This window comes from Peromyscus eremicus, chromosome 9 (genome assembly GCF_949786415.1).
Source record: "Peromyscus eremicus chromosome 9, PerEre_H2_v1, whole genome shotgun sequence".
NCBI classification, from domain to species: Eukaryota; Metazoa; Chordata; class Mammalia; order Rodentia; family Cricetidae; genus Peromyscus; species Peromyscus eremicus.
Genome location: NC_081425.1, coordinates 52,917,988 through 52,930,742, shown reverse-complemented (window position 1 = coordinate 52,930,742; position 12,755 = coordinate 52,917,988). Strand labels below are relative to the sequence as shown.

The following is a 12,755-nucleotide window of genomic DNA, read 5'->3' as shown; positions in this document are numbered from 1 at the left end:
AGTGAACTGGTTTACCCAGCAGGGTTAGTCTTGCTTTGACCAGCTCATTGTTTCAACGTGATTATGAAGCAGCTGGGCTTGAATACACAGTTTATTAATTTTCAGGCATTTGCCATGTCCCTCAGTGGAGTGTGGTGTGAGTGAGTGGGTGAGCCTGGGTGCACAGACAGTAACCAACACTCCTGGAGTTGGCAGGGCCAGTGGTGACTATGAAGACAGTGTTGATGGGTGATCCAGGACTAGGGATACAGCCAGTTAATATAGTGCAGGCCAGGATGCAGAAAACTGTGGGTTTGAACACCAGCACCACATGGTGGCAAATTCCTGTCATTGCAGCATGAGAAAGATGGAGACAGTGAGAAGACCAGGAGTTCAAGGTCACCCTTAGCTATGTATCAAGTTCAGCCTGGGCTACATGAGACCTTTCAAAATTTTATGTTCCCCGGGAATCGTATCACTTTAGAGGTGTGTAGAATAAGATTTGAGAAGTGGAACAGCAAGGTAAAAGGACACGGCCAAGGTCAGAGGTTTAATAAATACCCCAGGGGAGCTGAGGGAACAGCTGGGAACTGGAACCAGAGCACCTCAGTTCACTAGGCTCTTGCACCCCCATACATCCTTCTGCCATGGCTTACACGTATCAGTGGGAATTCAAGATGCCTCCAGGTCACAGCAAGGAATCAAAGATGCACACTACAAGTGAACACACAAATGTTAAAAAAAAAAAAAAAAATGATGTTGCACTCCTACAGAGAACAGCCTACTAAAATTAGAGAGCTGCTATAATTTGATTAAATTCTAATCTGCATCACATCTCCCTATCAAGCACCCAACATTCATTTCCTCCTAGTGGTTCACTTAAAAAAATAAAATAAGATGAATTTCACAAGTACCTTGAAGAGCTTTTCAAGTGATTTTTTTCCTTTCAGTTTGATCAATACAGAGTTGTCACTTCAGCGTGTGAAAATAGCTTTTTCACACATCCCTGCACACACAGCCACACACACATATAAATCATTGGCAGCAGGTACTTTCAATTTGCTGGAAAATATTTCTAAGAAGTCAAAAAGCTCCAGCTGAATAAGCGTGCCCGCCTATTGGCTAAACGGACCAGTTGAAGGATCTGATTGGTCTCTGATCCTGAGGACCGATAAGACGGCTATAAAATCCCTGGGTGCAGCTCTTGGGCCCCCAGTTTGCAAAAGCCAGAGGTGTAAGAAGAAGCAGCAGCAACAGCAGCAGCAGCAGCAGCAGCAGCAGCAGCCAACCAGCCAGCCAGCCAGCCAGCCACACACACAAAAATTCTTCCTCAAATCCTCACCTAAGCTTTCAGTATATCCAGATCCACATCTTAACTCAAGCCGGGAGAGGGAAAGAGGAAAGGGGGGGAGGAAAAAAAAAAGCCAACAACTTAGCGGAAACTTCTCAGAGAATGCTCCAAAACTCAGCAGTGATTCTGGTGCTGGTCATCAGTGCTGCTGCCACGCACGAGGCGGAACAGAATGACTCTGTGAGCCCCAGAAAATCCCGGGTGGCGGCTCAAAATTCAGGTAAGCCAGCAAACCCAGGACTGGTTTCTCCCCCAAAGAGCTGTCCTCATTTGCCTCTCTCACTTTTGCATGTGTGTCTGTGACGGCTGATCTCGGTAATAAATGTGCTTCATGCCTGGTGGTAATGAACTGCCAGTGTAATCCAATAGCCTTAGGAAGTGGAGTTCCTTTGTTTAATAAATTGCATGCAACTAACGAAGAAGCTGGGCGCTCTGCTGAGGGTATTTCATTGCATAAGCCTAGCCTGATTGCCTGAAATCTGGCACGTACCCTCTTGTTAGGGGGAGGGGGCGGGGAAAGGCTTGAATGTTGGCATGCCTCACAGCTCTCCATACTCCACGAGCCGGTCTTAAGGTGATGCACGGCTTACCTGCTGCGATCCCTCTCTCTGCTCCTTTAAGACCTTGTAACTTGACTTCTGTACCTCTTCAGAGAGCGCACAGGCAAGCCCCCTCTCCACACTGATTTGTGGAACCATAGTCCTCAAGTCTGAAAAAAAAAAAAAAAAAAATCCAGGGCGGATTCAAAAAGAAGGGGGGTTGCGGGGAGGGACCCACACACCCATTCCCTACAGGGTTGCCGGTCTCCTTCCTTGCTCTAACCGGCTCCATTCAATCGCCCAGGCAGCCCATGGCCCCTAGAAGGAAGTGCATTTGTGAACCGAAGCAGTTCTTTCTCCAAGGGGAAGGTCTTACTTTCAGCCTGACTCCAGTACCAGTTAACTGTATATGATCCTGGCCTCTGGAGGCAGAGGCATTAGGAGCACTGTGCCCCTTGACTTTTGGCTCCCCGCTCATTCCTCTCCCCAACTGTCAGCAGAGATGGGACCGCAGGTGTCAAAATGGGGCAGATGCTCTCCCTTGGAAGAGCTGCAGGTCCCTGCCGAGAGGAGGCCTCTTGCCTCGCTTCCTTTTGTACTTAGTTGCTATAGCGATGCCGTGATTCACAATTCAAGCTTGCCCTAAAACAATAGCAGCCCTAATGCATATTAAAACTGCTTAAAGCAAAGTTATAATTTGAGCCCGTGGAAATATATAATTAGGGAAATGACTTGTAACATCCCAGAGGCTGCGGGTGGTGGGAGGGGGGCGGGGAAGCCTAGCCTAACCAAACCACGCTTTTGATCCGGGAGGAGGATCCTACGGTATGAAGGCTACAGATCATTGCTTGGCGAGCTGCCTGCCAGAACACCCCTCCTTCTGTGGGAGAGAAATTACTTTTATGGCAGATCTTATCCAGAATGCAGAAAGCCTGGTGCAAGTTCTTTGCGGTTTTCTTCCAGCCTTGCACAAGGGGCTCCTTGGGCTTGTCACTCCACACCTGTGTTTCTCTTTTTTGAAAAGAAGCCTTTTTAATATGAGAGCTTATTCATACCTCTAAGCACCGGGCTGTGGTTGCGGAGCTAGGGTGGGTACAAAGGGCTCAGACTCCTTTCTACCAATGCCATCATGGGTTAAAATCCCTCTTTGAGAAGGGTCTCCTTCCGAGTGGACTCAGCAAATTATTCTCTGCCGTTTGGACTAAAATACCCATGCTTTTTACTCCAGACTGCATTTTTCAAAAGGCAGCTGGATTCTCTGGTCCTCCCCTGACCCCTTCGTGAGTCTGACCTTCAGTCACTGCTTTCAGCCTACCCATGCTTTCAAGTTCCAAGTGACAGTCTTTGATTCCTGTCACCGCCAGAAGGCACTGTGCATTACAAGGTCTCTAACCTTACTTCTCTAGCCACCAAAATGCACGGAAGGGTGAGACCCAGAAAGCATGTACCTGAGGGGGACGTCAAAGTCATCTTCTCTTCTCTGACTCTTAGAAGCAAAAAGAGCCTGCCCATCCCCTTTCTCACCACCACCCACCCACACACACTTTTCTTCAAATTGTTCTATTTAATGGAACCCAAGGTCAAAGTTCGAGGATAAGTTCAGATCCCGTGCCTTGGGTATTGGCCTCTACTCCTACCTTATCCAGAGCCCTTTGGCTTGACCCAGACTGCTTCTGCTTGTCTCTTTCAGCTGAAGTGGTTCGCTGCCTCAACAGCGCCCTGCAGGTTGGCTGTGGGGCTTTTGCATGCCTGGAAAACTCCACATGTGACACAGACGGGATGTACGACATTTGTAAATCCTTCTTGTACAGTGCTGCTAAATTTGACACTCAGGTAACGCGACCTTGACCTCTGCTCCACTGGCTGCTTGTCATTTGACGGGGTGCTCGGTACTGTTCTTAGGAGCCTACCTTGTAGGGAGACAAGCATGCTTCCCAGCCTCCTACTCAAAAGGCCCATCCCAGGGTATAGAGAGACAGACAGACAGACAGACAGACACACACACACACACACACACACACACACACACACGTGCACGGGGCGGGGGTGGGGGGGGCAATTTAGACCAGGAGTAAGGAGTTGATAGAGGCTGGCTTAGAACAGGAGAGATGACTAGCAGAAAAGCATTTCTGCTTTGAGAGGAAATAAAAATGGTCTTCTCTGAATGCCCTAGCATGCTGTCTGAAATTCTGGGTTACCAAGAACATAAAACTGATTAGGACCATCTTTACACCTCAGAACAGTTGATGATGGCTTCCTCCCATCACATTTCCTTTCTTTGGAGATGTGTGTTCAAGAAAATCCTAGGGAGAAGGGCTTTTTCTTTTTTAGCTCTTGGCCTCGCTATTGAAGCAAGTCTCCTTGAAGGTCCCTGCATAGACCCAGACCTCTTCTAACAGGGCACACTAATCCTTATCTTCTTGTCCCTGACAGGGAAAAGCATTTGTCAAAGAGAGCTTAAAATGCATCGCCAATGGGATCACCTCCAAGGTTTTCCTTGCCATTCGGAGGTGTTCTACCTTCCAGAGGATGATCGCGGAGGTGCAGGAGGAGTGTTACAGCAAGCTGAATGTCTGCAGCATCGCCAAGCGCAACCCGGAAGCCATCACTGAAGTCATACAGCTGCCCAATCACTTCTCCAACAGGTACCCAGGGGGGCCTCTTCTTCACGATCAGGGACATGGAGGGGGACTGGCCAGCCAAGCCAGAGAAGAAATTTTTCCCTCCAGTGTTAAAATCTTCCCACACAGCTAGCAGAAAGTTGGTTTGCAGGAACCCTGGGTGGATGCAACTCTGTCCAATTCTTACCATAAGCCTGAAGCAAACAATGAAGCTTCTGGAAAACGTCTTTCTGAGATATCAGGTTTGGCTGAAACCATGACAGTTCAACAGAACAATAGGCCATGATAATCCCCCTCCCAGGTCAAATGTCAGAATGCAGACTTTTATTAAATCTGTGTATCTTTCAAATCAGTCCCAAAGCCAAATATTTCCGTGGCTAATCCAGAACAAGTCATCTCATTTCCCCAGAACTTAGAGTTTTCGCTATGAAAAGTGAAATGGCTTCAGGGAACCATTCCCATGTTCTCTTCAAAGCCTTATGTCACCCCAACCCTCTAGCCCAAGATTCCCTAGAAGGAAAAGCTGGTAGCCACCCAGATCACATTTGTAACTCAGGTAACCCAAAGCCATTGGAGTCACACCATCTGAGCTCCAGGTTTTGCTGGGTCTTTGACTTTGAAGTCTTTGCCAGACTGGAATGAACCCCTGATGCATAAGAGACCTGGCATCCTGGTCTGGTATGGGTACCTTGGAAAGATGTCTAGCAAGAGGTAAGGGATGCAGCTTGGGAGGACATGGACAGATAGAATCAGTAGCAATGCAAGCTATTTAAGGATAGCCTGTGGATGCTTAAAGCCAAATCCTTTGCTTAAAGTCAGAGATCCTATAATTCTCTGACTCTCCCACCAAGTCTGTGTGCATTCACAAGGAATAGTTGTGTTATTCTGGTCCCTAAGAGTTATCACACACTCAATCTGATAAATTTCCTAGCCAAATACCCCTATCCTTTCTGAGAGTAACAATGGTTAAGTCTGAGCTTTGCCCCTAACATGAAACTTCTGTGACATATAGGAGCCGTTCTTAACTACAGGTTAGTGGCCTACAGAACCACAAGTCATCTTATAGAAATCTACCACGAAGCCCTTGATTGCAACTCTACCAGAGTTCTTACTGATTTTTCTCAGAACAGGAAAAAAATCAACTCCATTTTCCTCAAATGACTTTTCTCTCTAGACAAACCTCAATTTTTAAAATTCTCCTAGAAAGATTTTTGTTGAAGGGGGCAAGGGTTAACACTTGGCCATTTGTTAGAGACTACCCCTTTGCCCTAGGGGAAAGAAATAAAGAATTCTTAGTAGGACAATGGCTGGGGACAAAGGATGTAGTTATATAGTTTTAAAAGAAGGAGTATTAGCAGACTCATTAGTACAAGTTTAGATTGTTAAAGATCCCAGGACACATGATCTATAACATGTCAGGTGACCAATTTCAAAGCTATACTGAGCTGGCTATTTCAATTAAAGTGGCATTTTCCCTTGAGATTCACTGTAGAAAGGAAGCCACAGAGTTTGGACCAACGATTCCCATTACCCAAGAGGAAGCTTAGGAAAGGCGTCCTCAGCCAGACCATTATTCTTTTTACAAAGTGCCTTGTTTGCAACGCCTTCAGAAAATGGTCCAGGCACAGTCTCCTTATCTCCTCTTGCTCACGTTCAGAAGAAAAGGTCAATGGGGAAAGGGTAGCACACTCTTAAACACCAGAATCTCTCATGCAGCTCTTACCTTTTTCCAAGTATTTCACTCCGCTGTTCAGGACTGGAGCGATTTCCGTTCCAGGAGGGGCTTGATCTGCTTGCTCTATTTCAGCTCCTCACCCGCCTAAAACATCCTGCTTTCCCAGCCTCAGTCCCAACATAGACACACGCAAAGTCCCTGCCAGTTGGCAACAAACTGCAAAGGGAAGTAGTTACAGGTTCATTCCACCTTCCTGTGGTTTGTCTAGCATGAGATTTAGGTCTGGGAGAATCCAAATCCTGTGACTGGACTGAAAAGCAGAACAGGAGTATGTGTACATGACAGAGGTGCATCCAAAGAGAGGAGGTAGTTGGGAGTGCCCCCTGCCTTGATGGGCAATCCACACCTTCATTCTTGAGGGGAGCAGTGAGAATTGATGAAGTGGACAAGGCACCACGAAGCTTGGGAACCAATGAGACATAGATTCAAAGTGGGAAAACTGGCAAAGCGTCCAGCTCTCTAGGGCATGGATAGGGAACAGGAAACAGAAGAATAATATTGATCAAGGGAAACAAAGGACTATTTATAAACTCTCACACAGAACGTTCCTAGGCAGAATGTGTGTATTTGGGTAAGCATGGCTGAAACTGTAGCTATGGAGAATATCTGATCTTATTCTTTACCAAGGGGTGGCGGAGGGGAGGTGCTGAGGATAGAATCTGCAAAATGAGAAGAAAGATATGTGCTTTGTAAAAGGTCCTTCCAGGCTGTGAGACCCAGAAGGCTTAATCTGCTACCCCAGTGCAGTGTGTAGCCTCACACCATAAAGGCCGTCAGGCTAAAGAACAGAATTGCCTCAACTCCCCCTGCAGACGAGGTATTTTCTGCTGAGTTGTACTGGCTTGTTATCCTGAGAAAGAAAATGTACATTGAATCCTTGGAAACCAAATACCATAGCTGAAGGTGATAGTTATTCAGATCCTACTGTCCCCATCTAACTGACTGAAGGACAGAGGTTCAGAGAGATGAGCAACCTGCTGAAGGTCTCACAGCTTATGAGTCACCAAATAGAATCCAGAATTCACATGGCCTTGAGCCAAGCTATTTTGACTTCTACTTCAAAAAAAAAAAAAAGCAGCTAGAAAAACCCTGCAAGAAGTTCCCGCAACCCAAAAATAGAATATCATGAATAACTAAATATACAAGCACCATGGTGTTCAGCAAGGAATTCTGTGTGTGCTCTCTCCTAAAAAAAAAAAAAAAAAGACACATCCCTCCTCATAGCTAGAGTAACTATATGTTCTTAGTACAAAAGGGTGCTCAATAAATACATGGCAATTGCTAAGTCAACTTTTGCTGGAGGCACAACCTCTTAAAGCATCTGTGTTGCTTAGCAACCTGTAGTAAAAGTCTTCTCATTGGCCTGCACAGTCGAGTTGAATGCTGCATTCCAGTCTCATTGGAGACAATAGGGTTAGCTGAACTGATATCAGGCAGCCTGGCATGGGCTTCAGCCTTTGAGGAGCTCCTAATGGAGCCATGTATAATTTCCTATTTCAAGATCTTAGCCTACTCCACTGAGTTACCAAAGCCCCTTCAGAGAAGCAGAAGAGCAGGCAGGCTGACAGAGGTCATTGCCAAGAAAACCCAAGAGGAGGTATTCTGTTTAGCCCATCAGAGAAGGCAAAGATAGATGCCCTCAGAATCAGGCACCAGTGGATCCTCCAAGCTGCAGGCTAGCTAGATGAATTCAGTTTCTCCAAGGGGTTTAGACTTCTCCATCCGGACAAGAGTTTCCAATTCTGTCAAAGAAGGAACTTTCCATTCATTCTGTTTCTAAAGAGCAATCACATTTTCTAGCCCATTTAGGGGCCCATGTGTCATAAAGAGTTCTTTCTAGATGTGAAAGGGTTAACTTCTCTGAGTTATAAAGTCCTTTACGGAACTGTATTGTCTAAGAACTAACTGCCCTCTAAAATAGACTCCAAGATGTAGGGGAGCTAATTCCTGGGAGAGCCCAGGAATTAGTAGATGCCTAGAGATCAATGAGGGCATAGATGGCTGGCGCTGTTGGGGCACAATTTTTTTTCCTCAGTTTTTCCAAAACTACTTTTCTCCCCATTTCTCCATCCAAGTAAGCTCAGCTTGACTCATGTGCTTTGTAATTCCAAGGGTTGGAAAATGTTCCTCTGAGCCAGAGCAGCCCAATTTCACTCACAGCTGGATATAATTGGCCCTGAAAGGAGGGCTGTAGCCAGGACTGTGGGCAAGCCAGACACTGTTCCTCTCTCTCCATCTCCAACTTCACCCTCTCGCCCAAAGAAGGGTGACCGCTTTGCTTCATCACTCACGATCTGCCCTGTTTACTGTCCATCCTTCAAAGGACCTCTCTAGGAGGTCAAGTTATTCCAGCAAGATGCTTGCTCCTGTGCTCTGGGTGTTGAGTTAAAAATAAACAGGAATCCTCCCCCTCTGATGATCCTGTGGCCCCGGTGACATCCTGACCACTCCTAGAAAAGGGTCTCTCCACATCAATACAGCAGGTCACTGTCACCAGGAGAGTCAATGAGCACAGAGCTAATAGGTTTACACAACCATTGAGTCAGAAATGCCCCATCCGTTTGGAAAATACCTGAACTGTACGAGTTGTTTAGAAGTTTTGAATATAGATGGTTCCATCCTTTCACAGCCATAACACTTGGCAGCATTGTTTGGGACATTCAGAGAATTGTTGCATACATAACAGTCACTTATACCAAACACAAAGGTCTTTGTCATTAGGGTTTTTGCTTGTTTGCTTACAAATCTGCCAGAACCATAGATCATTTTTCTTCAGGAAACTGAGTTTTTTTATATAACAGAAGAATATTTTTATGTTCTTTTCATTGATGTTAAAGTTCAGTTGATATATTAAGAAAATATTTCAGTATAAATATAAGCATAGGGGCAGACAGTGAGACCTAAGAGGTCAGTGTTATGCATGAAGAGCAAAGGTTGATGTAGTCTTCTGAGGCAAGAGAGTCACCCCTGTTATTTAAGTTCTGTTTCCTCAGGGGAAAAAATAAAAAATTTTACAGTGAATTATTGAGCAGACAATACAGCCTGATGACATTCAGCCACAAAGTGTGGATACAAAGAAGAAGGACATCCACCCTGCCCTTGAGACATTTTCAAAATCAAGCCAGGGAAAAAGGAATAGTCATACTGCTATCAAATGTTGGTGCTTGAGGTGATAACTAAAGCCTGTGAGGAAGCCAAAAAAGGAAGAGGTCACAAAGGTGTGAACAATGTGAGAGGGTTTCATGGATGTACAGAAGCATGAACTTGAAAGGGGCATTAATCTTTCCCTTTAAGTGCCCTTGCTAACTAGTGTTTGGCTGCAGAAGGCCACTGTATGCCTTCGAAGGAAGCCTTAAAACAGTCACAGTCAGTCAACAGCCTTTTCAAGACTGCCTGAGTGGGTGTAAGGAAAGATTTCACAGGAAAATGCCTGGCTTTAGACCAAAGCTCAGTTAGAATGTGCACTCATGTGCACATACTCTTGAGCACACACACCAAGGCAAAGGCAAGTTGCAAACAGACCTCCAAATAACTGCTAGTCCATGTGCCGTGATTCAGTACTAACACAAGCTTTGAGTTTAAGACCTACCTATTGTACTCATTTTACATGAGTATAAATCACAGGTATAGTACAGTGGACATGACTAAGTCCACTTCTGCCATTAATTCATTGTATGACATTGAGCACACATCCTAGTTTCTTCCCTACACAATGAGAGCATTTTGTGTTGTCCCATTTCTTCCTTAGAGTCTTTGTTTTCCAGAATTTCAGACATTACAGTTAGCCTGCTACTGTTTAGTTTGGTCTACATCTCTTGAACTATAAACCTGGAGATGGACTTTGTAGTGTTATATGATAAACCCAGAGCTCAGAAGGAAATAAAAACCACCTTCAGCTTTGAATAGCTTGAGCACTGATGTCAGGACCTGATCCTTACATGGCTTTCCCTAATACACATTTTCCCAATGCAGATACTACAACAGACTTGTCCGAAGCCTTCTGGAATGTGATGAAGACACAGTCCGCACAATCAGAGACAGCCTAATGGAGAAAATTGGGCCCAACATGGCCAGCCTCTTCCACATCCTGCAGACGGACCACTGTGCCCAGACACACCCCAGAGCTGACTTCAACAGGAGGCGCACAAATGAGCCACAGAAGCTGAAAGTCCTCCTCAGGAACCTCCGAGGTGAGGGGGACTCTCCCTCCCACACCAAACGTACCTCCCATGAGAGTGCGTAACCAGGGAGAGGTATTCGCAGCCTCAACAAACTCATAGCATTTTAGGGGTGTTGACACACCAACTTTGAGTGTACTGTGCCTGGTTTGATTTTTTTTTTAAGTAAGCCCTATTTTCTATCCCCCCCTTGAAGAAAATTGCATGAAACTAGGCTTCCGTAATCAATATCCCAACATTCTGCAACGACAGCATTCTTACAACAGAATACATGTGATCATTCATCCTCTCCTTGAGAGAATGTAGCCTCTTTCATCCCCTCTCTCTATGAATTCTTTTCCCAGATCCCTATCAATGCTTCTCAAACACAAAACGTTCATGTAACTGCCCAGTCATTGTAATCTGAAGATGTAGAGCCCTTTAGAATGGTCACCCAGTAGAGTTAGCTGATACAAAACAACTTTATTTAAATGCATGTCTTAAATGCTCATAAATATGTTCAATGGAATTCGTGTTATGAATCTGTGCTGGCCATGGACGAATATGAATGTCATGTTTGAATTCTTGATCTCTAACGACTCTTATGGTCTCTATCCTCCAATGTCTAATTTCCTTTCTGACATATTGACCAAATTGCTCAAGCCTGGATCTCCAGCCAGACTTTGAGCCAGCATCTTCTTGCATCTAATGAAAAACAAAAAGCTAACATCTTTATGTACTGTAACTGCTCAGAGCTTTAAAAGTATCTTTAACAATTGTCTTAAAAACAGAGAATCTTAAGGTCTAACTGTGGAATATAAATAGCTGAAAACTATTGTACTGTACATAAATTCCAGAGGACTCTGCTTAACAAAGCAGTCTATAATAACTTTATTGCATATAGATTTAGTTTTGTACCTTAGCTTTATTTTCCTTTTCCTGGGAATGAAATAACTATCTCACTTCCAGATATCCGCGTTCATGCTCCTTGTGGCCTTTTTTATAACTAAGGGGGTAGAAGTAGTTTTAACTCAACATCAGAACTTAAGATGGGCCTATACGAGACAGGAAAACCCAACAGGTTATCTGAAGGACCCCAGGGAAAATGTTCATCTCCTAGCCCACCTCAACCCAGAGGCTACATTTGACTTAGGTGTATCCTGAAACAACTCTGTCACATCCAACTGGGAATTACAGGAATCAAAAAGATCATCGCTTTGGGCTTGGACACCGAGTGTGACAAGGCCTAACATCCCCTTGGAAGTGGCAGTTCTTAGCTCATCACCTTCCATCAGTGCCTGGCACTCAGGTAAATGATGGTGTTGGAGATTCTTCCACTAAGCCAATCAGGAATGAGTCAATCAGCCTTTGGGTCTTTAGTCTGGGGAACTTGGGCTTTAGGGGGTGTAAATAACCCTGGGATGTCCAGCCTTAATAGACTCCTCTTACATTTTTGTCCTGTAACACGCTGCCTGCCAAAGTAGTCCTGGCAGCTGGACCATCTCTGTAGGATCTTTAAAAAAAAAAAAGAAAAAGAAAAAAGAAAAAAAAAAAGAAAAAATATAGAGAGAATGAAGGAGGGCATAAGAGCTGGTGGTTTGATCATTTCCGCTGTAATGTTTACAAGATGGCAGCCACCAAAGCCAAATGATTAACCTGTCTACGAACAACAGTAGTTTCTCAGGGTCATTGTCCTTGAACCCAACAGCCCCTTATGAGTGTCACTGCTCACCAAAGGTCAATGCTGAGAGAGGAAGCGGGAGGGGCTGCTCCAAAGTCACTTGGGTAGAAACTATTGGTGCTTGACTCTCACTAGGCTACACCCCAGAGTTGACCAAATTGAGTGATAGGGACCCTGGTGGGAGGAGGGAGGGCACCTCTCCAGGGAAATAAAAAGCAATACAACTTTACCACAAAGCCTTTAAAACCAGTAACATAGTGCTCAAGGACCAAGATTAAGTGCAGCAGCCGCAGCCGTAGCCGCAGCCGCAGCCGCAGCCGCAGCCGCAGCCGCAGCCGCAGCCGCAGCCAACACTGCTGCCTTCGTCCCCACACAGCCTCTAACCGTGCTGACATCAGATTGTGAAGGGCATTTTTGTACTCAGAACTGTCCCATCCCCAGGTCCCAAGCAAATGGACACTGCCTTAGCCTCTTGGAAATCAGGTAGCACATATTCTAAGCTAGATTCACCCGTCTCCCCCACGTCCCACCCCAGGCAAGGCTGACTTCTCTGAACCAGAAAAGCTAATCAAGTGTGTGTGTTGTGCATTTTGCAAACCCACTAAGCCAGAACCCCAAAGTGGCAAGTAGCTTATGAGAATTCCTAGTAAAATTCTCTCTTACTTTTAGTTCGGTAGATTTTCTTTCTCTCT

General features: G+C 45.3%; 1 protein-coding gene across 1 annotated transcript; it reads left to right on the top strand.

The window, feature by feature from the left end:
- The first annotated feature begins 1,375 nt into the window (after positions 1–1,375).
- Positions 1,376–11,780, top strand: Stc1 (stanniocalcin 1). Its single transcript, XM_059274357.1, has 4 exons — positions 1,376–1,550; positions 3,560–3,702; positions 4,303–4,514; positions 10,198–11,780. The coding sequence occupies exons 1-4, from the start codon at positions 1,433–1,435 to the stop codon at positions 10,466–10,468; spliced, it is 744 nt and encodes a 247-aa protein (XP_059130340.1). The 5' UTR covers positions 1,376–1,432; the 3' UTR covers positions 10,469–11,780.
- The last annotated feature ends 975 nt before the right edge of the window (positions 11,781–12,755 follow it).